The 27,990-nt window shown below is 41.5% G+C and overlaps 1 protein-coding gene across 4 annotated transcripts; it reads left to right on the forward strand.

Moving 5' to 3' along the window:
- Positions 1 to 88: 88 nt before the first annotated feature.
- rab11fip3 (RAB11 family interacting protein 3 (class II)) lies at positions 89 to 27,988 on the forward strand. Of its 4 annotated transcripts, none has more exons than XM_040023437.1 (14): positions 89 to 3,017; positions 9,146 to 9,239; positions 11,861 to 11,937; positions 15,167 to 15,339; positions 18,294 to 18,494; positions 20,392 to 20,529; positions 21,356 to 21,391; positions 21,534 to 21,627; positions 21,802 to 22,046; positions 22,675 to 22,756; positions 23,482 to 23,619; positions 23,777 to 23,932; positions 24,052 to 24,192; positions 24,268 to 27,988. In XM_040023437.1, the coding sequence occupies exons 1-14, from the start codon at positions 1,422 to 1,424 to the stop codon at positions 24,379 to 24,381; spliced, it is 3,285 nt and encodes a 1,094-aa protein (XP_039879371.1). In that variant the 5' UTR covers positions 89 to 1,421; the 3' UTR covers positions 24,382 to 27,988. The 4 variants fall into 4 exon arrangements, with proteins under 4 accessions (XP_039879371.1, XP_039879372.1, XP_039879373.1 ...); XM_040023439.1 differs by having other exon boundaries at positions 91 to 1,006; XM_040023438.1 differs by lacking the exon at positions 20,392 to 20,529 and having other exon boundaries at positions 90 to 3,017.
- The last annotated feature ends 2 nt before the right edge of the window (positions 27,989 to 27,990 follow it).

Consider the following 27,990-nt stretch of genomic DNA (forward strand, 5'->3'; position numbering starts at 1 on the left):
CAACGAGAAGACAGATAAATAAATCCCAGTTGGTGGCTGCTCATGATGCCAGTGATACTGCGGGGTGTTTAGTACGCGTGCGTGAAACGTCAGTGGTGTGTATGCGGCTGGAGGAGGAGGATGGGACACTGCTGATGCTGATGCGAGAGCTTTCGGCGTCTGTAATCAACATCGATGGTCTGACTGCCAAAACGATGGAGTTTCTTGGCCTCATTTGACACCCTGTTGGTTTCACTGTGGTCATCAGCGGGGGACGCTAGCGCAGGTGTGCTTTTGAGGACAGCGGAGGGATTTGATGAGGGAAAGAAAACGGTTTCGTCTCGTCACTCGTCTGGCCTGGCTTCTGAGGGACACAGGTGGACCGCCGCTGGAAAACGGCATCAAAATTAGGCAGTGATATTTTACTGCGAAGAGGACGATACTTCACGTAATTACCCTTTGAACCCCGAAGCTAGCATTTTGGTATTGTTTTATCAAGAGAGGACGAGAGTTAAGCTTGAGGTTTTTTTTGGTGTGTTAGCCAGCTAATAGGCTAATTTCGTTAGCAAGCCTGTTAGCAGCTTCCCCGACCAATGGCACGGGAGAAGTGGGATGCTCGAAGGAGGAGTTAACGGTAGTTGCTGGCTTAAATTCATTCGAAGGAAAGACGGTCGGTGACACATGTGGGAAGCCGCTTTGCAACAACAGATTTGGCGTTAACTTTTTACAGCTTGGTGTTAATTCAGCTTCGAGTAACGCTGCTTACGTCGCTTCCCTCCGAGGCGATTGATAAGATTAGATAATCGGCTAATAAGGCTAATGTTGACAAACACTCTTGACCTAACGCGTTAATTCGTAACTCTAGTGTTTCATATCACCTCGCTGTCAGAGATGCTGTAAAGTCGTGTGCTTGTCGGTTCAGTTTCGAGACGTTATTGAGCAACTTTCAGGCCGCAAGTGAAGCATGCTGAAGCTGGAACATCTGACAACTACCAGGAGCGGACCTGTCATGGCAGAAAGGGATATAGTGAGTCCAGACGCATTTCCATCAGCACCATATTCAGTATGGCCAGGAAATCAGTATGATTTCTAGATTTAGCTAATGCTGTTCTCGAGATGTGGGGGGCAACCACTGAATTAAAAGTCAGAAGTAGAGTCTTAGGCGTTTTTTCTAAACCTGCGTATCTTCTTAAAACTATTGTAGTTTGTACTTCGTAAAATCACAATATCTGATAGCATCTTTTAAATGATAGAGGTGGAGAGCGCTTGTGGGAGCTCTCCACACTTGACTCACAATTTCACTAGAGATGTGCTGTGCCATATAGAAGCATGGCATTAAAATTGAAGGATTGGATCTTGACAGTAGTGAGATAAAAATAAATAAATAAATAGATACAAATCAGCAGCTTTCATAGGTTTCCAAAGGTGAACAGCCAGCATAAATGGAGCCGACAGTTGTGTCTGGCCCTTTGGGGCACACGCAGTGGGAGCCAGAGCAGCCATTTCCTCTTGGATTTGAGACACTGGATTCAGACAATGCAGGTGTGCCCTGTCAAAACAAGAGTGAACAGACGGGTTTGGACTTCAGGAATGGTGACCAGAACAACATATCCCAACAGACTCAGAAGGAAAAGGATTTAGTGGACAACCACCTGAATGTCTCAAATCTTTCTTTTGGAGATTTGCAGTTTGAGGGAGATCACACCACTATCTCCCAAACTTTTCTCCACAGTACTCACATTAAGGATTTGTCTTGCACAGAAAAAACAGAGGGACTTGATGAAATTAGTGACTGCACATTGTCCTGGCTATTTTCTCCCAACTTCGCTGATGTGATTGGAAAAAACTCTGCTCAAAAGGAGCTAAGTCCTCCAGAGGATTCCCCTCTGGAGGACTTAGAAGTCCTCAGTAGTCAGGTTGCGCTAATAACCCTCAGTGTGCCATCATCTTCAGTGAAGACCGATACAGGGGATCCATTTTTGCTAGTAGATCTCTCCAATGAACATCCTGCTCCCAACTCAGAGTCTTCAGGCGAGTTAAACCCACAGGGTGTCAGTGAGGAGCTGGTAAAGGTGCCATGTAAGGAGCAGGTCGACCTCCCTCCCTTACAGAGCAGGGAGACTTTGTCACCTGAAATTGGAGACAAAGGTTTATTCCCTGATCAAGTGACCGATCTGCCTGTAACCAGTAGCGCTACCCTACAAGGTTTACCTGAGAACTGCCTCCTTCATAACACACACAGCACACCGCTGGAGTGTTTTGAAGGATCTGTGCCTTTGTTGGATTTAGACGTTCCAGATTTTGACAGCAGCCTAAGCCTGTGGCCTGCCAGTGCTGCCTCTGTTATCTACACAGGAACTCCATTAGATGTATCATCAGAGGAGTCAGAAGTGGTACATGAAGAAGCTGCTGTTATTAGGAATCTTACTTTGGAGCAACAAGGTGAGAATGACCTGCTTGCTCTGGGTTTATTAAACGAACCTTCATCACTGACACTGCCTCTGGTTGAAGATGCCCTCATCCAGGGTGATCTCAACAGTCAGAGTTCCTCTGTGGAAAACACGCCTAAGGATTTGATGGAAGACAAAATCTGTTCTGAAGTCAAAAATCAGGGAAATGAGGCAATGGCTTTGGATCCGTGCTTGACTGTTGAAGAGGTCCACGATGACGAATCTTGGGACTTGAAACCCCAGGAGGGTGTGCGGAATGAAAACAGTCCAGCAGCTGAGGAGAGGCCGGCCGACACTACACAGCTCCAGGGTTCAGGCTGTGACGAAGTGGCCTCTTTTGATTTTTCAGTTCAGGATTTAAATACAACTTCTTCTGAGCCTGAGTGGACTAGTGAGCAGGCTGTGGAGACGATCTCCCTCTCCAACATGGTGGTAGATGACTCACTGCCGATGGTCTCAGCTGTGAGCGCAGGGGAGGAAGACGTCTCCCCTCTGAAAGCTGTGTTCGATGCTTTAGACCAAGATGGTGATGGCTTCGTTCGCATTGAGGAGTTCATGGAGTTCGCCGCTGCCTATGGGGCCGATCAGGTGAGAAGCTTGTTGTGTGTGGTTGTTGTTTTTTTTGTTTTTTTTTTTTTTTTTTTTTTTTTTTTTTTGTCTTGCCATTTTTGAGCAGGCAGCTTCTTTGTACCGTATGTTGGGTAAGATTCAGTGTAACACAATAAACGGCTCCATATGTGTAAAATCTTTAGTATTGATTTTTAGCAGGAACTTGGAGTGCTTCCTGTAAAACACTGGTAATTAAATCAACTAAAATCCATCTACGTCTCATGTCTGTGTTTTAGAATGTGTATGATCCAGATTTATTTCAGATAAAACAAGTCAACTGTCAAAATGTGGTCATTTATCTGATAGGTTTTTGGGTGAATGTTTAAAACCTTCATACAGACATGAAAGCTGGCTCAGGTGATGTTACAGTGTCACGTAATGGAGTGGTAACTTAACCCCTGCTGAGGTGCTGGTATGTTTCTCTGCAGTTTCCAACACTTAGTGTAACAGACAATACTGAAAGTGCAACTTATTATGAAAACCATGCCTGGATTAGTTTGTCATCTATCTTCAGTGAGTGTTGAAAGGCCAGGACTTGTTTTTCTCTCTCTGCCCTGATAAATCTGTTAAACATGCTGTCTGTAATGAGTTATGTCAGGCCTGAAACTCCATATGTCAAATGACAGAATGCTCACTTCTTCATTTGTACACTCTGTGGCTAGGGGATTACCCCTTGTGGTATAGCTGCTGTGTGTCTCTGTACCCATTAGCCTCACTGGTTTGATGTTATCTTCCCCTTTACACCAGGTATTCAGTTTTATTTCCACAAAAATAGGCCTGTCTGTCAGGGGTACCTAAGTGAGTATACATTAATATTAGAATTTTAACATGATCTTCTTTAGCAGTTTTTGATATGTATATATCAGCATGAAAATAGCCAGCTCAAAAGATGTAGGTCAAAAAATTTGGGCAATAAGTTAATTTCCGCTACTTTAACCAGCTTGTTTTTAACACTGTGAACCTTTGGTACACACACACACACACACACACACACACCGTTATGCGTGCTCACTAATGCTTTTTAATCTCTTCTTTCTCAGTTCAAAGCACCTCTATTGCTGCTGCTCTGTCCCGTGTCTAGCCATAGGTATCTGCAGCTCTCCAGGCAGGGAATTGTGAAGGATTAAGAATTAAATGTATTTTCCTGAGTCGGAGGGACTTCGTGCTTTGCGTGCAGTTCACCAGCTGCCGATGACCTTGTTTCGAGTGACACAGGAGCACAACGTCTCATGTTTGGTGTAATTAAAATAAGTTGCACCTGCTGATTGAGAGAGTGCTAAAGTTGACACATCTATGACACTGAGAGTTAATTTTTTTTTTTTCCCAGAGGTGTGGTCTGTTTGACTGTTATTTGCTGCCAAAAGGTGCTATCCAGATTGTGCAGATGGCTTACTTGTTTGTTTGTTTTTCATTGTGTTAGCTATCCAATATCTGGTTTGCAAGAGCTCCATGAGCTAAATGTGCCCTCAGAGGAGGCTCCTCTCAGATTTCTGTCCTTTCCTGAGACCAAGGAGACAAACGTTTAGGCGCGCTTGTTATTTCTAACCTTATTTTTTTCATTTGCAGTTGTCGAGCAGTCAGCAGACAGACTTATCTATAGAATTTGTGGAATGTTTTAAGCATGTTACCTTTAGGTGAGTTTATCATTCAGTAGCTCACACAAGGATCTGTAGAAAAGTCAGCTCTGCTTCAACAGGGCAAACATATTCACTTTATAATTGTTTCTTTGCTGAGTGTTGAAAGTGTTTTTCTCCTCCCATATCAGTGCGAACCACATATAAATGTGCTTTTAATATTTGACTAAGCCTTTCCCTGATATGTCATTGTATTTCAGCTATCTGGAGATAAATAGCAGTTTGAATAAGCTCTATGCCTGACCGAGTCCAAATGGGGAAATTATGACCTGGGCCTTGGTGGTAACACAAGTGTTTTAATATGTTGGTTTGAAAACCACAAGGCAAAAAGTAATACAGATCCATAAAAAAATGCCCATTGAGAATTTATGATAAGCTCATCATGTCATGTTTGTTATGTCATAGTTTAGCTGGCAGCTAGGACTGTAACTTGGGTTTCTCTTTGCAAATACCCCCGACACCTGATAAACACCAGGAAGGTATTCATAAGACATTTGCATGAATGTTCAGATGGCGTTCGTATGCTAAGCATGCAAATGTTTCCTCTAGAATTATTCCAGGATGTGATACCGACTATAACCGCACACAAATGTAGTGTATTGCGAATAACATGAAAATATGGCAGGGAAACACTGAGCACCAAATGTCTCTCTGCAGTAGTGAATCCACTCTATGAAACCTTTTTGACTATTTAAAAAAATTAAAAATAAATGTCCTGTCTGGCAGGTCTTAGTATGGCGCTATTGAAAAGACTTTCTAACTCCCACTCACTCTCTGGTTTTGACCCTGATTCTGCACAAAAGCCACACTGAACTTCATTGAGTTTGGGACTCTCTTCTGAGTCGACATCACCAAACCTACTTTGGTCAGCCTCCCCCCCATCACCCACTGCTGTTATGCACCACCCCTCTAATCCTCAGTGGAATGCCCCAAGCCCTGAAACATCCCCTCTCTTTAGTTCCCTTTTGTTTTCATCTGTGTTTTATTTACAAAGACTACTTATTTATTTTCATCCGAACCTGCCAAACTTATGATTATGGCTATCAAAGTTTCGTTTGGCAACTGACTATTGCGAAATGCCCTTTAGGAAACACTCTCACCAAAGGGTATTCTTCTCATCGGGGTTATGCACAAAAGTGGTCTGTGTGGAGGCGGTCAGGCGTGCCCCGGCACTGATTAGACACAAATGGAGGAAAGAGAAAAACCACAGTGCTTTGCTCCGCTGAGCAGTGGAACCGTTGAGCTGCATCTGACTTTTTATCTCAGTCTTTCCTCTAGGTCTCAGGGCTGTACATCTGTCTAAAAAAAGACACTGTAAAAGCTAAAAATGTAAGTTACCTTTTAGAAATGGAAGAAAGGATTAACACAGACACAAATAAACATGAAAAGTGCTTAAATCTATTTAATATAAAATCTTTCTGGAAAATAAGTATTTAAAGAAATTACTTTTCAGAGATTTTGTATTAAATAGATTTATCAAGTTGTATGAAATGCTTGTTCCATGTAAATAAACTATGTTATTGTTTAATATGTTATTGTATCAGGCTTAAAATAGAAAAACAGGTCATATAGAGAACAGTCAAAACAAGGACAATGATAAAAGTTATGTGAGTCTTAGAAGAGGATAATCTGATTTCTTTGCCCGGTTAATAGGTTGATGCAAAAATGAAATCGCATTCACCTTTCAGTTTTTAGGTTAGACCTAGGAATAGCCAGCAGGCTCCACTAACAAGACCTGAGGGGCCTGGCACTGCTGTACAGACGTAACAGCTGAAATGTAGGCCATGGACACTTTCCACAGGATAGTAGCTTAAAACTGATCTGGGAGCTTTGGCACTGGAGGTTTTTACAGTAGCGTATCCTACTCGGCTCAGTGGTGCATTTTTTTTTTTTTTTTTTTTCTTTTCTAATGCCACAGAAAAGATACCCAAAAGCTGTTCTTTGCTTTTTATATCAGACGTGCAAAAAAACGTCACTGAAACCACTGATGCTCGTTAACTCCCCGCTCACACCTCAGTTTTCTCGCCTTGCCCAGAAAGAGGTGTTTGTGAAGAGCTGCGTGGAATAAAAGCGTTTCCTCTGAGCTGTGATGTTCTGTGATGTTGGGATGTGGAAAAAGCTTCAGTAAAACACCTTACGCTGACCTAAAGCACACTTTGTTTTTCTTCTTCCGTGGACTTGCATACATGAAATCACTTGCTGTTTTGTGGTTGTGTTTTGAAGCCCCAGTTTTTACACTACACCTGTCACCGTCTTGGTTTTGTTTAGTTAGAAGTGTTCGAGAGTGTGTAGAGTGTCAGTTTATCAGGTGATTCAGATAACTTCTAATTTAAGCCCGATAGCATGCAAATAAAATGCTAGAATTTCTACCATCAAAGGAGTATTTTTGCATGGTCTGTTAGAACAACCAGCGGGCATTACAACCTACAGCCTTTCTGTCAGTTAAAGCAGTCACTACTGTAAAATGTGTGAATGGATACAATGTAAATGGATGAAGTTATAAAACAAGTTCACCCTTATGAAAGGAGTAATAACCTATGGAACCTAAAAGCAGCAGGCTGGTTATTTTTGCTGTAGAGATGGGAAAGTTAATCTCATGCATTGTAGGTACTTTGTCCATGTTGGTTTTTTTTTTTTTTTTTTGTTTTGTTTTTTAAATGCACAAAGCCACTGATGCCTGAGGTTTTGGATTCTACATTTTGAAGCGTCAATGTTAGCATTTTAGCTGTTGTAGCGCATAGACGTTACTATATATGGATGAAAGGTTGCTAAGCTATCAGCTATCTCTAGCAGTCGTGGTTAGCAAGCTGTATTCATTAACTGTGCAGTGAAGAGAGTCTGTGTGGATTGACTTTTGGTCATTTAAGGAACGGCAGTTTTTCGCACTTATGCTTCGGCCCTTGGGGTCCTACTATTGATCAACATTTCTGACAAAAAATACTTTGCTGTATTTAGTGAGGATTGGCCCTGCTTTCATGTGACTGCATAGTTGTAGCACACATGTGTTATGCTAGCTATACCCAGTATTTTTTGCTGGATGTAGTTTTTGTTTATTTTAGAAGCGAGCTGTAGTACCCTTTGCATGTTTGTCTTGTTTGAACAGAGCATTTAATCACCTTTAATCACGCACGATTTGCCTGGTAAGTTGGTAATCTATCCTTTTGTTTTTTGTTGTTATTGTCCAATAACTTTTTAGTGCATGAGAACCAAAGAGGCACGGATGATTAAAAAAAAAACAAAAACACAACCTTTTTTTTTTTTTTTTAATAATGTAAGGGGGGGGGAAACCTAATGATTCCTAGTTGCTAGGGTTCAATACAAAAAACTGTCTTCATCTGTGCTCTTTTTAAACCTAGAAAATGGTGAGCGTATCAAATCTGCTGTAAGAAAAAGGGTTCACCATTGCAGACATGCTTGCTGGATGAGCTGGATGCTTGAACTCAACATTGCTGCATGAACTCTTATTTAGCGATACCACTCACTCCCCTTCTCTCACCCAGTACAGCTGGATTTAATTCATCAAACCCAGATCATAAGCCACAGGCTTGACAGAGTCAGTTTATGAGTAGTTTCAACCTTCTCAGCCTCTTGAGTAGGAGCTCAGTATTGCTAAGAAGATCAAGTTATTTTTATGTGTAACTGATATAAAAAGTGTTCCAGAGACGCCACGCACAGAACAGCAATCCCTTTAACATGTTCACACTGTGCTGACGTTCTCAGAGAAGAAGTGATCCCAAACCACAGAAACCTCACGTCGCTGGTGCTCCCACCCAGCTGCTCTAATTCTGTTACATGCTTGAAAGTATGCTGTAATCATGTGTTAGTCTTTTTTTTTTTTTTTTTTTCTTCCCCCCATGTGTGACATTTTATGCTCAGAGGGTGAGGTACTTTTGCTGATAGCTAGTTCCCAAGTTAAATCTCTGGAAGCCAGATAACTTATCCAAACAAGCCCTCTTGGTAAATTAAAAAGATTTATTTAAAAAAAAAAAAAAAAGCTATAAAGCTAACATCCTTATAAACTTGTCCAGAATTCAATAAAGTGAAACTCTTTACATCTGCAAAAGTTGATTTTTCTTCTCAGCTCTAAAGTGTTTTATTGGTGACTTTGTGCTCCTGTAATCAAAAATGGAGCTTGTGTAATTGTGCAGTTAAACTGTCAAATGAGTTGAATGATCCTGAGTATGACTTCTTAACAGTTTTATGAAGCCCAAAGCAAAAATACTGCCCTGTTATTTTGAATGCAGTGTGCTTTTTTTTTTTTTTTTTTTTTTTTTTTTTTTTTTTTCCCCCCCCACTGAAGTTGGTATGCAAACATTGCAGCTAAGTAGTTTGTCGTTCTTTGTGGAAAACTTCCCCTTATGTCAGTCATTACATCTCCCTGAAGCATCCATGCTGAACATATGGTAGGTTTATGAAAGGGAGCTTTTATGATGTCAGTGTAGTGAAATCTTTCTTGTTTGTGTCCCTCTTTAGGTGAAGGATCTGACAAAGTTTTTGGATCCAAGTGGGCTCGGTGTCATCAGCTTTGAAGATTTCCACCGTGGAATCTCTGCCATTAGCAATGGAGGTGAGTCATCGCGCATCTCCTATTGTTTTCCTTGTAAACTTGTTCCTTAGTACCCTCTTTTTGTGGACCCACTACGTCTGCTTGTTTCAGACACTTGTGGTACAAAAATCTCTTGAGCTACCCCTTGCCCCAATTTCTTTACATTTTGTTTCCAAAGAGCCAGACTTGTCCATTTCAGTCCAGTCTGACCTTTATTTTGTGTGTATGTGTGAAGCCACTTAACAATAATCTATGAATTATTCAAGCATTAAAAAAAAAAAAACCTGCTTCATACCTGAGCACACATCATTAGAGATGGCATGTTGCATCCTGAGTTTCTCATTCAGATCAGACACAACTCCTAATCCTCTCTTTGTGGGTTTGTTATAACATCAAAATCAAATCTTATCCAAATATTGAATTAACGTTCACATTTGCTCAAAAGTGGACATCAGTTCAAAGAGAGAGTGCTGGGTGTGTGGTGATGTCATTGCAGCAGTGAAACTGATGCCTCAATCTGCCCGGACTATTGATTTGAAGAACTCATTCCCAAGGCTTTCTAGGTTGCACATATCCAGTTTCTCAAACCATTAATAAGTCATGCACTGGAAAGTGTTAGATGCACAGACACATGGGCTGACTGGTGAGGTTTCAGAGCGGGATTGGCAGAGGGAGAGATGAGATTGGGCAGAGCGTCCTGTTCATCTTAATTATTTACAGTCTTCTCTCTCTGCCCTGTCCTCTCAGTTTTCCCCCACTATATTTTTCTCCCACTACTCACTACTGTTGATGCAGAGTACAGTGATGAAAACACAAAGAAAGGACAGATACTGCCTATATTTGCATCCAAGGATAAATATCTCAACGTAAACTCTGCTTTTGTGTACATTTTCTTACTAGACGCTCTTATTTCACTGCTCAAGCAGTCTCAAGTAACTGGTTTAATAGGCAGTTTTTGTGCTCCTGTCATTTGAGCAGAGTCGTTCTGGTTTGTTTTGGTGTTTTTGTTTGATTAGTGCACATACCGTATTCAAGGAACAAGGATGATATTGTTGAAACTGGCCACTAGTATTGTCCTGTGTTTCCCTTACTGCCTCTCCATTACTTTAGGTGCGTCTAGCTCTGTGGTTAATGAATCAGTTTTTTCCTCCTAGGAGAAAGTTTCTCATTGGTGTGTGAAGATCTAACTTCCCAAGTTGCTCACACACTGCTAACAAAATCACAGTGTGCTTGTCACTTTTCAGCTAAACTATTCCTATTTAGAGCCACTGCATCCATGTCGTATTCATTACCCCAGCAGTGACCTCCTCTTGTTGTAAACTGAGGCCAAAATCTGCTCCCTCGGGTCCCAGCCTGGCGTATACGTTCATCATAAGCTTCAACTTTCTTCTTTTGTTTCCATTTTTGGATCACTCCTCACGGAAAATTGTACCTTTTTAATAAAGGGCAGTCTGCAGGCTATGGAAATGCCTTGTATCCCATAGTGGCTGTGGCATGTCTAGAACAACAAAACATTGCCTAGAAATATTTGTGCTCTGAAATTTTTACATGATGCCAAGAGACTACAGGTGGGCAGCCTGCTTCTCAGGCCCATTCTTTGTGCACTCCTTTCGCTTCAATAGCCCACAATGTCTGAGTCTCCAAGAGCAAAGGGTTGCATAAAAACCCTTGGGTCTACTGCCAGGACACTGTTTGTGTTCTGTTCTCCCAGCAGGGCGCTATTCATTCCTCTGTTTACTAGATACGGAGCCGCAATGGCTGATGGGACTGTCGTTGGTCCGTCTCAGGTTGCACTGTTGGTGCTTTCAGTGGAGGGTTTTATTGACAAATATAAAGTGGATATGGTTGCTTGTTGCCCTTTTTACAGTTTTATTGTACCAGTCGCTTGACATTCTGTAGCCCCTCAAACGTCTGTAAAAGTTACATAATGTTTGCTGTCACATCACTCTTAGATTGCTGACTGTAAATATACAAGTAGGGCAGCTCAGGTGTAGACTCTGAAATGTGCTGATTAAAATGCTTAAGTCTGCACAACTGTTTTTCTCCCCCCTCTAAAAGTCAACATTTAAAATGAATCTTTGTTAACGGTGACACCTTTACTCATTTGCAAATTGAGGCTAATAATTTAATTAAATGGAGGTTTGTTCTTTTTACCACTATAGGGAAAAACGGGTTTCATGGTTTATTTAAAAAAAAAAAAAAAAAAAAAAAAAAAAAAAGAGAGAAATGTTCATGTAAACTGAAGACTGACATTTTAATAGAACCAAAGTAAGGCATGAATAGGTTAAATAAATGCAGTTTTGTTATCGTGCTGTGCATGTAAGGGAAACAAAACAAATGCTGACAGTCTCTTCAATTTTAACCCCAAATTGTGCACAACATTTACATAAACACCTGAATCCATTGGTGATAATTTACCTGCACACTTGCAGGTATTTAGTATAATGTCTTTTTTTCTTTGATTGTATTTTCCTTCAGTTGTTTCATACACCTGCAGAGACATAATCCTGCATCTTGGCTCTCTGCTTGCTCATGGACATTGTACTGTGCAGACCAGTCTCGTGTTTGTTGAGCCTTCTTTTCTGTTTGGCTTTGTTTGTTCTGTACACATTAAACCTGTCTTCCTCCTGTCACATCTGCAGGCCCGGAGCCACAGCTATACAGTGTAAACTACAGTCCAGGGGATGGAGCTGTCGGCTGTCAAGAGGAGTACGATGAGGTGAGGAGCCATACAGGGAGACTTAGTCGCTCTCAAGTTGTGCATGCGGTCCAGCTGTTGTGCTGTCAGTTCCTGGTGGTGCATGCAGCAGCACAGTGTGAAGCTTGCAGGCTGAACTCCCTGTGCACTCTCACTCTTCCCACTGTAATTCACCGAGTGGCTTGCAGAGCTATCATTACTGCTCTATGAATGCTCCACGGGTTGAACACCCTGGTTTGGCTGACACTAAATAGCATCTGGCAGGCGAGGCTTTTGAGTATTCTTTGACAAATATTGAATTAGCTGGAATGTGAGTTTGTTTTCATGTCTCTGGACTTTTTTTTTTTTTTTTTTTTTTTTTTTTTCCTGTTGTGGGCAGCATATCTAGAATTCCTGTCTCCTCTGGTGTATGAAACTTGTATATTTAACAATCATTTTTGCTGGCCTCTGCAGAATTGAAAGGTTTCTGCTATTATGTGTGCCTCGAGCTGTGCTGGAGGACGACTGTTGTTTTAGTGGCTTCACAATGCATGGTATCGGCGCCCTCTCTTGATGTTGTGTAGAAGTGCAGTCACGTATGTGAGAGACTGATTGAATAAATATTTAAGCATTCTTCACAAATACTAGGATATAAAAAATAATAAAAACAGAATTGATCTTTGTGTACTTTTTATTTTGGCTAATCTAATTTGAGCACAATAACTGTTATAGAGCTTCACTTGATTGACAGCTGAGGCTTAAAATTACAGTCATGGCCTTGTTGCAAACTAAATTTAAATGCATTAAATGAATCCACTAGGTTGACAAGTTGCTCTGCACAGTAAGGGCTTTACATGTGAAAGCTTGGTTTTCACCTGAGTTGCTTAAGGTTTATTTTCAGATGAGGTCTTGCTTTTCGTAGATGTGAGACTTCTCTATAGATGACAAGACATGCCAGCCAGTCAAAGGGAAGGAAGCGAGAGGGCTCTACGTGTTTGCAAAGAGAGGGGGGGGAAAAGATAAGAGCTACTGCTGGTGGGAGCAGTGTTTTATTGTCTGGTCATCTGTGAGTCTAGATGGATTCACACTTGTTGGAAAGCTTTTAGTTGTAGTTAAGAAAGCAACTTGTTATATTCTTTAAGGAAATGAGTGCACATAAACTGGGTAGATGACATACTTGCATGTGAATCATACTTCTGCATCAGGTCTACACTGTGACTTAAGCCATAACCAGAACCGCATTTTAATCCCACACCACAACCTTCTCTAAACCTGATGTGCACATCCTGAGAAATGCAACTACACGTCGGGTCGACGTATACCAGAACAACTTGAGTAAAAGGTTGCAGTGTAAGGATAAGAGGAGTTTCTGGTTGCTACATTAGTTATGACATAATTTCCAACAGAAGTCTTATCAAGCTTCAAAGTACTTTTTTAACAGGGACAAAGCCTGTTATGAATTGTATTATTTCTCAGTGGTTTTGTCTTGTCATATCTGTTGATTCCTTGGATGTTTATGGGTGATTTCTTTTTGTTTTCCAAAAATAGCCATTTGAATTACTTACTACCTAATTACTACTAATTAATTACTACCAATAGATGCGGCTATTTGAAAATAACTGTAAATTATCATCACTGAGGTGAATATACCCTAGCTGTAGCAGTCCACGCAGTGTTAACTGTTTTTGTTTTATTCTCTTTAGACTTTGGTTCCTTGTTTTTATCCTTGATGCAATTATCTATAATATTTTTTTCTACTTAAAATATCCCAGCCGCTTTGGCTGCAAGTTTTTGGAACCCATAAGCAGAGTCCGGGGGTTTATTCTGTGAATGTTTGAAGGCGACGCCACACCTGTGTCCATGGCCTTCTTTTTTCCTCGAGTTTCTGGCAGGAAAAAGTTCCCCTTGCTCTCGCTCTCTGTCAATGGCCGTGCTGTTCTGTCCCTGTTTGCTTTCAAAACAGGCAAGGTGAGGCTGTTCAGCTCGAGCCTGGCATGAGAGAGAAATGCAACACCCAGTCCACCACATTTTTCCTTGCTTTACAGTGACAATGACAGGTGTTGTTGAGCTGAAACTTTGTTAAACACTGCCCCCTCAGTGTTTGCACACAGACTGTTTAATTTAGGTGGTTGTAATGTGGAGACCTCGTTCGCTGTACAGTCTTAGACATGCAGAACGTGGCGTGATCATTTAAACGTTAACACTGTGGCACTAAGTGAAGTTCTGAGGAGCGAGCCGGGAATGATTAAATTGTTAATCTTAACTGTTAGCTGATTGTGTGGCATTTTCACTCAGAGCTGTTAGCAGCTGATTGAGCATTACAGCTGACTTCTGTTGCTCTTTGGACTTTGTCACTGTCTCCACCCCTCTGACCACCCAGTGTGCAACAGTATTATTATTTTTTTTCCCTTCCCTGACGCTCTCTGCACTCTCTCTGAGAGTGAAGGTGAGGAAGGAATAGTAGGAGTTATAAGTGGGCTCTTATGGCAGGCCAGCTTTTCCGTGAGTGAGCCTGGGCAGGAAAAATAGTTTTTGGCATGGTGGATACCCCTCAGGGTCCCTCATCTTCTGATACTCCATGTAGACTGGTATGTTAAATTTTCCCAACATGACTCACCTTTGCCTTATTATCGCTTCACAGCTCTGACACCTGATGAGTCTCTGGTTGCTGATGACTTCAGATGTCTATTTTCTGGCGTGTATCAGTTTTAAGCAGTTGGTATTTGTTGTTTGCAAAGCATTTTGTTTGAACATGTTGCTTAGAGGTGTTGATGCAGCAGGTTTTGCTTGGAACTGCCATCAGAAGCACAGAAAACTGTCTCTGAAGTCTGTTTATGTGCTGAGATTTATTTGCTCGCTGCTTTAATTGGCATCAGTACCTGCTGGCTAGACAGGAATATTCAAGATTAGCTCATCTTTGAAATGACTGCCTTGTTGACAGCTGTAGTTTGTGTGTGTGTCAAATAAACAACAACTGACAATCTTATTTATCTTCCCCAAAACAACCAAACCACCATGGTGGTTGGTCTCATTCAAATTCATAATCATAAGAAATGTGTAGAGCACTGTGAGTACTTTGTATTGGGGCAGTGTTTGCTCGATGTTAATACTTACATTCGGCCAACTAAAATAATATTTGCGCATATTAAATTCCACCCATAAATATGCCCAGCTAGTACTCCAGTAAATTATTAAAATTGTGATGGATGTGGAAGTTTACCGCCTGAGTGCTTTCCTGTAATGCAACCTTATTCTGTTTTTGTGACTGCAGCAAAATGAGGTGACAGACAGTGCATACCTGGGCTCCGAGAGCACTTACAGTGAGTGCGAGACCTTCACTGATGAGGACACGGGGGCCCTTGTACCTCCTGAGATGCACGAGGATGTGGAGACAGACAGCGGCATCGAGGCCACGCTACACGACCCTGAAGATGGCAGCAACAGGTTGGTATATAAATTTTATGTCAGTGTTGGCTGCTATGCCTTTATTTCCTGGAAAAAAAAATAACTTGTGTGTTTGTTCAAGGCTGAGAAAATTGGATTGTAAACTTCAGTGTCTTGAGTCATACATCATCCCTTTATTCCACTTGTCATGAGATGCAGAAATCATGTTTGTAATGGCTCCTGGCTACAGAAATCTCCCCCAAAAATGTGTGTTAAATCTCTAGCTGAGGGTTAGCCCTGGAGCTGCCCTGCACTGCCCTTTTACACAGATCATGTGGTTTATGGGTCTTTCGTGTGTGACACTGGATCACTTGGGTTCTATGTGGGTCAGCAGACAGGCAGATTAAAGAGAGGCAATAGACTAACTTAATGCCTTCAGTTCCCCTGAGGTCATCCATGCGTTTGTTGTCCTTAATGGAGACACCTGTATTTCAGCAAAATATCCAAGTATAGATGTCAGTGGTTGATTTACCTGCTATCACTTAAATTATGTGCTGGTAAATTTCAAAAATGGTTTCATCCATACAGGAGACAAAAGGTTAGTTAGTAACTCTCTGTAATAAAGACTTTTGTTGTTTTGGCCAAATTGTTGTTCTTTTTTTTTTTTTCCATTTTTATTTTAATCCATTCATGGTGAATGTGGGTTTAATTGTTTTGCTCTGGACTTTCTTTTAATTGGTTTTACTGTTAAATTTGAGGTTGTGCTCTGTAAAGCGTTCAGTTATCTCAGCACCAGTGCAGCCCACTCAGTTGGCAAAATTAGTAAAGTCTGCATTCCAGATCTACAGACTAGCGGGAGGTGAGGGTTGGTGTCTGATTCTCACATTAATATTTTCGTCAGTAGTCTTCGTTTAATCGAATTAAAGACTGTAAGATCTTTTTTTTTTTTTTTTTTTTTTTTGTCTCAAACAGTCGGACACTTCAAATGACGGCCCACATAAATAACAGTGCCGGTGGCTGTGGCAGATGAGATTTATGTCGGCATGCAAGCGTTCTTGTTGATACAGTTTTTAGGGTAAACACGAGAGAGGAAGTGCACAGCTATGTGGCTTCATCTGCTGACTGTGTGACCTGTCTGTCCGGCTTGGTGACGGATCGGAGTGGACTGCCTGACATGGATGTGTTTGGACTTCCCATTCCATGTGTGAACCTTGAATTCCAGGAAGTGTTGAGTTGGCTCTTTTTTTTTTGTGTTGTTTCCCCCCCTTTTTTTTTTTTTTTTTTTTTTTTTTTTTTTTAGCAAGGCTAATCTGATTCTGCCTCTCCATTTACTCAAGTCATCACCCACACCTCTAAGTCTGACTCAAAGTTACATTTTAAAATGTTTATATTCACTCACCTGCTTACTAACAACTGGAAATGCATTAATTGCCAAAAAAAAAAGGATCCTTCCGTAATACCAGTGATATCATCAATCCTGTGAAAGGAGATTAGGTCCTATTTAAAATGTTATTACTGTCCAACACTGATGTCTATATAAGCTTTTTTTTAATACAGCTTCCTTGTCAAATACAATCTTTGGCTTACTGTGAGCATTACTGATGAAATGAAACTAAGTGGACGCTACGTCAGCTGAGGTTTTGCCATGTAGCATGGTTAGCTGAGCGAACCCTAGCTCGAGTCTGCATTCAAAAGAGATTTTAGGATAGGAGTATATGCACTGAAGTGGGGATTAAGAATCTAACAGGATTAGCCACCTCCTCCCTTCTCTGTCCTACCCCTGTGTCCCCCACACACATTTGGCCCTTGGACAGTCAGCAGGGCTGTCTGTTGGTCATTGCTTAGCTTCAAATCTGATTAAGCCACTCACAGTCAGCCTTTACCAGTACACGGCCTTAAGTCTTTGCGGCAGCAGCATCCGTCATGTAGCGCTGGCAACTTGCAGCTCCGCAGGATTTGTTTTCTCCACACTGGAGAGTGGTGGTTTTTGTTTTTAGATTGAGGTAAACTGTGAAAATTCAGGATTCCACTCTGGTTGTCAGGGGTTTTAACTCCAGTTGCTCCGAGGCTTTCACGCCAGGGCAGCGGAGGGCGCTTAAAAATGCGTTCTCTCTCGTCACCGTCTCTCTGTGCGAGGGACCTCAATATGGGGCCAAGTAGCAAGAGCCTGAATAAAGGGTGAGTAACAATAACATTGGTTTTGTTAAAATTTAATCCGTTCAGCCCGATGCGTTTTTGTTTTGGTTTTTTCACTAAAACTGAATTATTACTTAAGAGTGCTTAGGAGTGTTGGCTTTGAATTAGACAATAAGCAAAACAAATCATGTCACGATGCGCTGAAAAAGCAGAGATTTCTGCTGATTTAGGCATCCTCTTCCTGTAAGTGTGTTTGTGCATATTTAAGACATCCAACATCCTGCTGGACTACAGGAAAGCTCTTCTCTGAACCTTTCCTGGTACATGAAAGTAAATCTTGTTTTGTAACTCAAATTTACTATAAAGTCCTTAAGACCAGCCCTCCACCTGAATTATGTTTTGCTGCACACAACAGCCAGAGCAGTCATGTGGGTGAAAGTCTCAGGTTTTTCAGTAAGCTTGACCCACATTAAACACCACAAAGACTCCAGTCACATGTCTCAGGTGTTGCCCTTGAGGTTTTGCATTAACAGAGTACAAGACATGTTGTTTCAGCCAAAAGCAGGCCTCGGGATTAATGTGAATTAACAGATTACCTTTGAAGACGAGCGATCGAACTTGTCCAGACTGTTGCTCTTCTCGGGGAAAGATTAATTGTGCTTGTTTTGATCTGGTTAGATCCAAGATTCTGAGCTTTAGAGATTAAGGTTTGTTAAGTTTATGGAAGTGTGGCTATTTATGCTCAGACAGATGTTACTTCTGTCTTAACCTGGCACTTTTTTTTTTCCTCTTTTCTTTTTTAACTTGGACTTGACATTAACAGTGTTGTTGTTTACGCCTGTGGGCACGCTCAGCAACTCTTCCACTGTGTGTTTCAGGTTTTCCCTGAACTCAGAGCTCCATAACCACTCCCTGGTGACGGTCATTGGTGGAGAGGAGGAGCACTTTGAGGACTTTGGGGAAAGTAACACTTCAGAGTTGCTGCTGGAGAGCACCACAGAAGGGCCCGAGGGAGAGGGTGACTCCCATCTCACACAGACGCCTGAGCAAGTCAATGGCTCAGCATTGCGCTCCCCCAGGTATGAGCTTGTCTTCCCTACACAACTCAACTCAGGCTTCCCGAAATTTAAGTTATTTGTAGTGCAAGTTATTTCAAATTTTAACCCAAAGTCTGTAGATCTGAGAAGCCATTAATAAGTGTAACCTGCACAAAGGTTATTTCTAAACGACATGAATCTATGAGAATTTACGCTGTGAAATCATGGCTTTATTTTTATCAGCCCTTCCTGATAAGAGGTGTGAGACTGTCACATTCTCAGATGTGCTGTCCAGGCCCTGATGCGTATCTTTACATTCTTCAGAGAAAATGTTTCTCTTTTAACAAAGACACTGAGGTCAAGCATTGATAAGACATATCTGGAGACATCCTTGTCACCACTGTCTGCCTTCTTTTCTTGCCAAGGGAAAGATAAGATGGCCTGAACACAAAGTTCATTCTGGGTTAACTCTGCTTGTTGTAACAAAACTGAAAATGTGGATTTATTTCTCTTTTGGATGCTTCTTGGTATCCTTGGACTAAATGTGTTTTCAGTCAGTGTGTCTTAAAGGTGGCATCTGTTAGTGCAGGTCAGACAAAGATGGATGTTTTTGTTGCACTGAGTTTAGACGTCTTTAAGAGGCTCCAGCTGTGTAAAGTGCCCATTTAAAAACAGAAACTGCACGAGACACAAACGTATTCACGCTCTGCACCTTTATGTTGAATAAAGCTCCTGTTTTAGCCTTTTCCCGCTCATTTGTTCCCTTCCCCCCTCCTCTTTTTCTCATCAGAGACTCTAAGCCGGATAATGTGTAATATCCGCTTGGGTGATATTTCAGTGACTTGACTTGCCAGGAAGCTCTTAACAGCTAACTGCCTAGTTGTTGTAGCCTACTGACAATGCAGAAATAAGATGGGGTAACTGGATTGGCACTAATAATACCATTTCAGTTATCACTATTAAAGACATCAAGTACAGCCTCACTCAGTTCCTGCTGTTTTAGTAAAGCCTTTGTTAACATTAGAGGAAGGCTACCTCACTATAGATGTATTATAATTCTTAGATTTTTGTTAAGTATATAAGCTCTAAAGAAATATTATGTAATATTTTTAAACAGAAAGTGCATCTTTTCCCTTACAAGTTGAGCAAAAATCTGTTTAGTGGATAGACTCGAATCTCATACACAGAAAATAACCGCATCCCACAAGCTTCACCCACTCGGTGTGAATGCGTCACCGTGTTTTGAGCAAATCATGCTCATTGTTGGCGCATGTATCACTGCTGCCTACACACACACACGCCCCCACATTTATCTACATATTACCGTACTGAGTACATGTGCACACTCTGTCGGGTTAGTCCTGTTCTGCACAAACGCACATCGCTGTGGGCATCGTTTAACACGCTGTCAGGAGAAAATTGCTCAGTATGATGCTGCATATGGCCATCGAGTGACTCTCAGTCTGTCGTGTAACGCAGCCTCTCTGCCTCCAGGAACCGAAACAGGTGCCAGTTTATTAGGTAATTCAGGTCTGACTCTCCCTGAATAAACAGCAGCTGGTAGACGTGATGTGCAGAGAGCAGCAAGGAAATAAAATTCAGGCAGGCAAATTAATGGAAAAAACTGTGTATTAGGGTGTTGGATCAAAAAACAAAAAAAAAGGGGGGGGGGTCTAATCACTCAAAGATAAGCACAGTCTTTATCTAAGAGATGTTTTGTTTCCTTACACTATCCAGAGCACGAGTCACAGCCACACTGCTGTCTGTCTCACGTCTCCTCTCAGCACTGCAGCCTTCACTTGTCACTCTTTTCAAACTCTTCTGTGGATTTCTCTGATACCCCAGTGGTGTCCCTTCCCACCTGTGTTCACCCCCTTACTTGTCCAGCACTCACCACATCCTCCCCTTCCTTTTCTTCCTCCTTGTTTCCTCTTTCCAGTGCACCCACTTCTCCCCCTGGCTGCTTTCAGAGCTTCCTCAGGGAGGAGGCGCTGGACTTTTTCTGTAGCCAGTGTCACAAACAAATAAGTCGTCTCGAGGACCTCTCCACTCGCCTCAGTTTCCTAGAGATGACTAGGTAACACGTCATTCACAACCTCCTCTGGGTATAAGCTGTGTGACTGTGTGTGCAGTGCCGATTAGATGCAGTGTCACGCATGTTGTCATGATGATTGCATGACATTGGCATGATAGATAGCAGCGTTAGCATGTAGTATATATTAATGGAATAACATTGCTGATTTTCTTTTTTCCCCATCGTTGCCATCTTAACAAATGATTTGTGAGTCTTAAAGAATGCTCATTTGAAAATAAGCATCATAGTCTGATTTTCACGTTTCATTCATTTGATTGAGACATTAGCAGTATGAAATAATCACAGCTGAGTGGTGTCTGAGTTTCTTTTCGTTCCTCACATCATTGACTTCATGCTTCATTTGACTTTGTACTGAATCCTTCTGCTAGTCAAGTGAAGGATCCTGCTTTTATTCCGACTTACTCGGATCCATATTACAGACACCCAGTAATTCCCAAACTTGGTTTATTTACAAACTGTAAATTCACAAGTATGTAATTCATTTTTGCCAAGTGCTGAAATTGCTATTTTATTTTAAAGGTTTCTGTAATACTCACATGGGTGTGTGTGTGTTGATTTGTTTGATCCTACATCAGCACCTGTTGGGTACGATTGATACATGCTGGTTTGTTGGTGTTCAGAGTGCTGTGGTGTGTGAATCCCTTGTAGCTTTAGTTATTATTCATCAACATGTTTTGTTTTGCTAGTAGATCTGCTAGTAGACAGAGGGATGAGGGGTTGGATAGGGATACCAAGCTGCGGTGTCTCTTTCCTTTTCATCGTTTTCTCTTCCTGACCATTTTTCCTGTTGTTCTGTCTCCCCATCCAGCGCTGGCAAGCGGCTATCCAGCAAGAAAGTGGCGAGGTAAGCCAAACTTTAGCTCTGTATTCTGTAGATATCAGCTCGTTCTTCTAGTATTATTGTAATTAATGGTTGTTTTTGGAAGCAGTTGTTTATCAAATATGAGTGGATAAGATGGAGTGACGTTTTTGCTCTTTACATGCAGACACCTCCTCCAGAACAGCTCGATGACTCTGGACACCATGAGTGACTTGACGCGGGACATCCTGGAGCTGGCTGACAACGACATCACAGACAAGGTGACAGTTGTGGTTACGCCGAGTGAGCTGCAACAGTTTTCACCTGTTACAGTTGTTGTGAAAGAAAGGAGGAAAAAAATTTATTGGCAGCCAGATCGATAGGTATAATTGTTAATAAGTCAAAACAAGTGTTTTTTAAATTCTTAATAACTGTGAAATGTGTATACTGTCCAGGTGCTCCTCCTTGAGCGCCGAGTGGCAGAGCTGGAGAAGGAGTCCGAGGCTTCAGGGGAGCAGCACGCACGCTTGCGCCAGGAGAACCTTCAGCTGGTGCATCGGGCCAATGCCTTTGAGGAGCAGCTTAAGGAGCAGGAGCTCCAAGCTGACGAGGAACTGCAGCAGGAAACCCGGCGTCACAAGGAGGCCCTCAGCAAGCTGGAGAGAGAGAGAGGGTTGGAGATCGAAAACATGCAGGCGAGGTGAGGAGACTGCGAGGGGGGGAAATGGGTGTTTTTACACCTTTGTGGCTCCACGAAATATCAAAATATAGATTTTTACTGTATTTAATTTACTGCTTGTAATTAAATTATAAATGCACTTTGATCCCTTGTGCCTGCAACAGATGGGTTTTTGTGTCGTTTATATTTAATGGTGTTTTATAACAGCCTTGCTCATTGTGAGAAGAGGTTGTTGGTTTTTTTTTTTATTTTTTTATTTTTTATTTTTTTATTGGAGGACTCATGGCTCTGCACTGCCACCATATGGCAATAATCTTCCACTGACGCTACTTTTTTTTTTTTTTTTTTTTTTTTTTTTTTTTTTTTTTTTGCATGGAAACACAGATTTCTTAATGTATATTTTACTTGTTTGACTTGTTCTCACTGAAGAATCATACGCTGAAACATCGGACGGCAGAGCTGTAGGTTGAGACCTCGACGTGACACACACAACCTCGTATCCAGGCTCTGTTCAGCTTTTTTTTTTTTTTTTTTTTTTTTTCTCTTCCCTCCCCTTGTGCAGTCAGATTGTTAAATATTAATCAACTGAGCTGTTGTGGAGTTTTTGGTTTTGGTGTGTACTTTTGACAGATCTGTGCTTGTTCCTCAGGCTTCAGCAGCTGGACGAGGAGAACAGTGAGCTGAGGTCCTGCGTTCCTTGTCTTCGAGCAAACATCGAGAGACTAGAGGAGGTGATGACATCATTGTCACGTTGCTTTGTCTCTTCTCTTTTGTGCTCCTATCATAATCTTATCTCCCTTGCATTCACTTGTAGGGACTGTAGCTCCGAAATGACAACACAGGCACGGCTTCCTCAAGACGGGCGCTTTGCTTCTATTTATTGAACACCGTGAAAACTATAAACATAAAACACAAAGGCTGTAGGCATTTCAGTCACTTAAAAGTAACACATGTGCTTTAACAAAAATTACCTTGTGGCCGCCTGTCACTTCAGAGGTCCTAGACGAATAACCTTATAGTCTTGTGCATTCTAAATTAAATAATTAGAACACCATACATTACAAATTTGCACAATATTACACTTACAACAAATACCTTGTACAGCTAGTACACAAACCAGACTTCTGCAGATGGCTCACTAAAATCCTTTGTGTGATTATCAAACACAGGCCTCACAGCGATCACACCCAAACCTCGTGATAATAGCGGTGCAACACAAAATTGTTCTTTGTTCCAAGACAAACGCATCTCATACACCAGATAAAACACACCTTCACAATATGTTCCACAGAAATTTACAAGCAAAAACATTTTAACTGCTGGAACCAGCTATTAACCTCTTTTATGCAGAAGCCATTTCTGTGACGCTTACTGGGAATTATTTTATAATTGTTTTTGTCTCTTCTTGCTAACACTTCCCCACATCTTTATTTTTTAATTTTATTTCCTTCTCCAGGAGAAGCAGAAGCTGCAAGATGAGGCTGAAGCCATGGCCGACAGGCTGATGGAGGAGACAGAGTCTCGCAGGAAGATGGCCGACAAGCTGAGCCATGAGCGCCACCAGAACCAGAAGGAGAAGGAGTCCACGCAGGAGGTCAGACATGTTTTGTTTCTTTTCTGTTTGAAATACGTAGCACAAAAATATAAAAAACAGAATACAGCTAGATCACATATTAAAATTTTACATCATCTAGTTTTTTGTCATTAACATGATTTTTTTTCCTCACATCCTTGATCTGTTTGTGCCACAGCTGATTGAAGATCTGCGAAAACAGCTTGAGCACCTACAGCTGTACAAATTGGAGGCTGAGGCAAAGAGAGGACGTTCACCTGGAGCAGGGCTGCAGGAGTACCAGACCCGCACCCGTGAAGCCGAGCTGGAGCAGGAGATAAAACGACTCAAACAGGTACCAAAAGAATCCTCATTGTGCTGTTTTTGTTGTCTTTGCGGTTTTGAGATGGAGAGGGGAATAACTTAGCAGCTGCATGGATTCACAGTGTGATATGTCTGACTTAATCTCTGCAGGACAACCGTACTCTTAAGGAGCAGAATGACGAATTAAACGGCCAGATTATCAACCTGAGCATCCAAGGAGCAAAGAATTTGATGTCTGCATCCTTCTCTGACTCCCTGGCTGCAGAGATCAACTCTGTGTCTCGCACAGAGGTAGGTTGAGGAAAGAAGTCGTGAACCGCATTCGCTGTCGGCTTTTCCCTCACTTCTGCTTCTCTCTGTTTCCAGCTGATGGAGGCCATTCACAAGCAGGAGGAGATCAACTACAGGCTCCAGGACTATATTGACAAAATCATCGTGGCCATCATGGAGTCCAACCCCTCCATCCTCGAGGTCAAATAAACAGCCAGAGGGACTCTATGGACTGCAATTAAGAAAATTGGAGATATTTCTAATAGAGGATATAAAAATATTCTGGAAGGAGAAAATAAACAGCAACGCCCAACTCCCCTCCCCCCCATCAGAGAGGATTTAACAAACAGTTCATGGCTGTCGTTGACAAATAAGCTAGTTTATTTTTGGTTAAGTACCCATCGAGTCTGTGCTTTTTTGTGAGCGTCTGTGTCGGCCTTCCTGATAACACTTGGGTTCTGATGACGTCCATGTTGGTGGCTAGAGGGACCCAAGATTCCCCGTTTGAGTGAATGAATGTGTAAATGTGTGTGTGAGAGGGAAATATCCTACAAAGTAGAAACCCCTTTTCCAAACGATGCTAGAGCTAAAACCTGATCAGTTATACCTAAAGGCCTTAAGTAAAAGGTGATCAAAGTCTTCATTAGTTATGCTACACATGCCTCAGTTCAGTCAGCGAAGGCTTGCTGGGATGGTGGCAGCATGATGGCTCAGATCATCTGAGCCGCGCTGAATCGTGTTTTTAAACAAAAGCCGTATGAAGCGCCGCTCAAGAGCCGAGTAGAATCTGTCCTTAACATTTTAAAAGTTTGCAGTGCTTCGTAGCCCCACGCGCTTCTCTCCTTTAACAGAGCTCAGCCGTCTTTTCCAGGAACTTCTGCTGGGTCGCAGACAAGGAATGCCTCAAGGGGGGTGGGTGTGTGTGTGTGTGTGTGTGTGTGTGTGTGTGTGTGTTTGATGTGTTCAACATTCCCCTTTTTTTGCTCTGGTTTTGGAAGAAGCTTGGCAACACTAGGAGTGGAAAACATTCTTGAAACCTTTAAGTGATCTGTGTGCTTTATAAGTTGCTTAATCATTTCTTTTTACAATGAAACAGGGTCCTGCAGGTCTTCAGGTGGGCTGGAAACACTACGCTTCCCATCACTCACTGGCACAAACATTTAGATATCTCCCATTTATTGCACAAAGTATAGGCTGGGTATACTGACTTTAACTCTCCAGACACTTGAACTGAACTTGAAGGGAAGCTGGCGAGTGATGGTGGAAACTGTAGTTTGGCTTCAGTGAAGTCCAGCCCACCTGACCTCTGCGTTCTCTTGCTGAGTGAAAGCGACAGGGAAGCTTATCAGTTTTTGTTTTTCCTTCACGAGCGATTTGTTATCAGTGGAAATGTCGTTGTGACTGAAACGCTTACAAATGACAACTGAGAAGAATCCAGACTTTGTCTTTTGCACTACATTTTGATTTAAATATTGTTTTTGTTGATGGAATAGAAAAAAAAATGTTTATTGTAAAGGGATGAAATCATAAATGAAGATTGTCAAGTGTGGGATTTGTTCCTGAAGGAATCCCACTCATGCTGTATTGGGGGAGGGTGTTACATTGCTCTAATATAATTACATTCAATTGAGTTTATTTAGGAAAAAAAATCCTGCAGCCATGACTTCAGATTAGTTTGTCATTGAGAGCTCAGATGAGCTTTCTGCTGACTGTCAGCCAGACCTAATCTGCATATAACATTGAGGAGAAGTGGCAGACCTTGGTAGCAATAATGCTGGCCCATGAAGTGGACATTGATGGGTGGGTTGAAGGGACAGGATAAAGAAAAGCTGCTCTCCATTTCCTCTGCTTAAAACGTTTCTCCTTATTGCTGTAATTGAGGACGGCAAGAAGGAACAAGGACTGATTCTGTGCTCATCGGTACTCTGCAGCCATCTTCAAACACATGGACATTTTTTTTTTTTCTCCCTCTGACCTGAAAGTGGATGTTTAAGTTGGATTTACATGCCAGGCATCTTGTTGGACTCGTATCATGAAGACTGGGGGGAGGGGCTTATTTTTGTCCAAACAGCATGGCGTTCCGCACACACACATGCTAAAATGAATTCCTGTTTTTCACACGTTCACCTCTGAAGTCTATCTCACCGCTCCTCTTTTTCACCTGCCACTCCATGAAAAATGGCCTTGGATGTAAATGACTTGTACATGTAAAGTTTTTTCTACACTCATTCTAGATTCTAGGTATTTTTATAGTCAGGAGAAAAAAAAATAAGAGCGTTTCTTTTTCTTGTCTTATGCTGAGAGACAGCTGCCTGTACTCTTCTCTAGCATGTAGCGTGTACAGTATCGTTTGGGTTTCTCTTTTCTCTCATTTTAAATCACATGCAGATATTTATTCGACTTACACTCTGATCTGTGATCTGTTCTGCTGAAAATATATTTGTACATTTTTGAATTCATGAAGGGAGGTGATTAAATCACAGTGAATGAATCTGTGGGCGAATTTACCGAATTCAGAGAGTTTAAAGCAAAGTTATATAATGTTTGGGGCAGTCAGCAAACACAAAACAAAGCTTGAATGTGACCTGCTCAGTGCGGTGATCTGTTGAGGTCTGGGCTCTCTTCCATTGTGCTGATGCTGCTCTGACCTCTTGGGTGTTGTGATTTAGATACGGCTGAGTCTGCAGTTTTCTACTGTCGTCTTCCCAGATGGAGTCAGGTACTGCATGGAAACACAGATTTCTTAATGTATATTTTACTTGTTTGACTTGTTCTCACTGAAGAATCATACGCTGAAACATCGGACGGCAGAGCTGTAGGTTGAGACCTCGACGTGACACACACAACCTCGTATCCAGGCTCTGTTCAGCTTCCTGCCCTTTTTTCTCTCTGTGGTTCTGGGGGTTTTTTTGGGGGGGGGGGTTTCCACGACAGATTCTTTATAATACTGAACCATTATTATGCTATAATGTAGAAACGGGACGACACCTGCGCACAGTGGGATACATGACACTCGATTGGTGTTTTATTGTCTTTCTGACAGACAGTTTGATGACTGGCGACAGTTTGATTAGTCGGTGAAGCCACAGAGCTGACAAAATCTTTTCTTTCAGCAGAGCTGAAGGTGATTGCACTTTAACCAGATCTCTCTTCATTTTACTCCTGCCTTTTAAAAATGACCAAAGACATATTTAAACATTGACGGATCAAGTTATCCATTAGGATTCACTTTTATTAACACTTCTCCTGTTCTAGTAAATGATAAAAACAAGCTTTCGGCTTGAAAAGGAAAGAAGAAGAAACTGGCCTGCTAGTCTAAACACTGTGCCTCTGTCTCAAACTCCTCTAAACTAACCTGATCATGAGCCCTGGGGAAAGCACTGACCACGTGACTGTCAGTTTGTTAAATTATAATGATGAAATCTAAACTGTAAATATGAATTCTTTTTTTTTTTTTCTCTTTTTTTTTTTTTGTGGATTTGTTTTTGTTTCTTTCATCTCACGCTCACTTCCAGTGTCCAAAGAAAGTTTGCTCAAGGCACAAACGTCACTACTGGAGTAGTGCATGGCTTACCATTATGTGACATGGGAAGATTAAAAGAGAATATTGTAGAGGAAAAAAATAAACTGTAAAACTATTTTCGAAGATAAATGTATAAATTATAACAGTATTGGTTACAGCTGTATTTTTTTTTTTCTGAGATCCCCAAAATGATCTAATCCTAATTGTTCTTGGGGAGCTATAATTCAGTCATTGTAAACCGAGAAAATTTAAAGGTAAAGGTGAAAGTAAGATTAGAAAATAAAGGAATAAAATAA

The sequence above is a fragment of the Simochromis diagramma genome, unplaced genomic scaffold, assembly GCF_900408965.1.
Source record: "Simochromis diagramma unplaced genomic scaffold, fSimDia1.1 OVJJ01000208.1, whole genome shotgun sequence".
Taxonomy (NCBI): domain Eukaryota; kingdom Metazoa; phylum Chordata; class Actinopteri; order Cichliformes; family Cichlidae; genus Simochromis; species Simochromis diagramma.

What these genes read in the sequence shown, in the direction of transcription:
- rab11fip3 (XM_040023437.1), top strand. Translation starts at nt 1,422, where the DNA reads ATGGAGCCGACAGTTGTGTCTGGCCCTTTGGGGCACACGCAGTGGGAG. An exon ending in CTCTGCCATTAGCAATGGAG is followed by an intron (nt 9,240 to 11,860) that starts GTGAGTCATCGC and finishes TCACATCTGCAG; the next exon opens with GCCCGGAGCCACAGCTATAC. An exon ending in AGTTTCCTAGAGATGACTAG is followed by an intron (nt 20,530 to 21,355) that starts GTAACACGTCAT and finishes CTCCCCATCCAG; the next exon opens with CGCTGGCAAGCGGCTATCCA.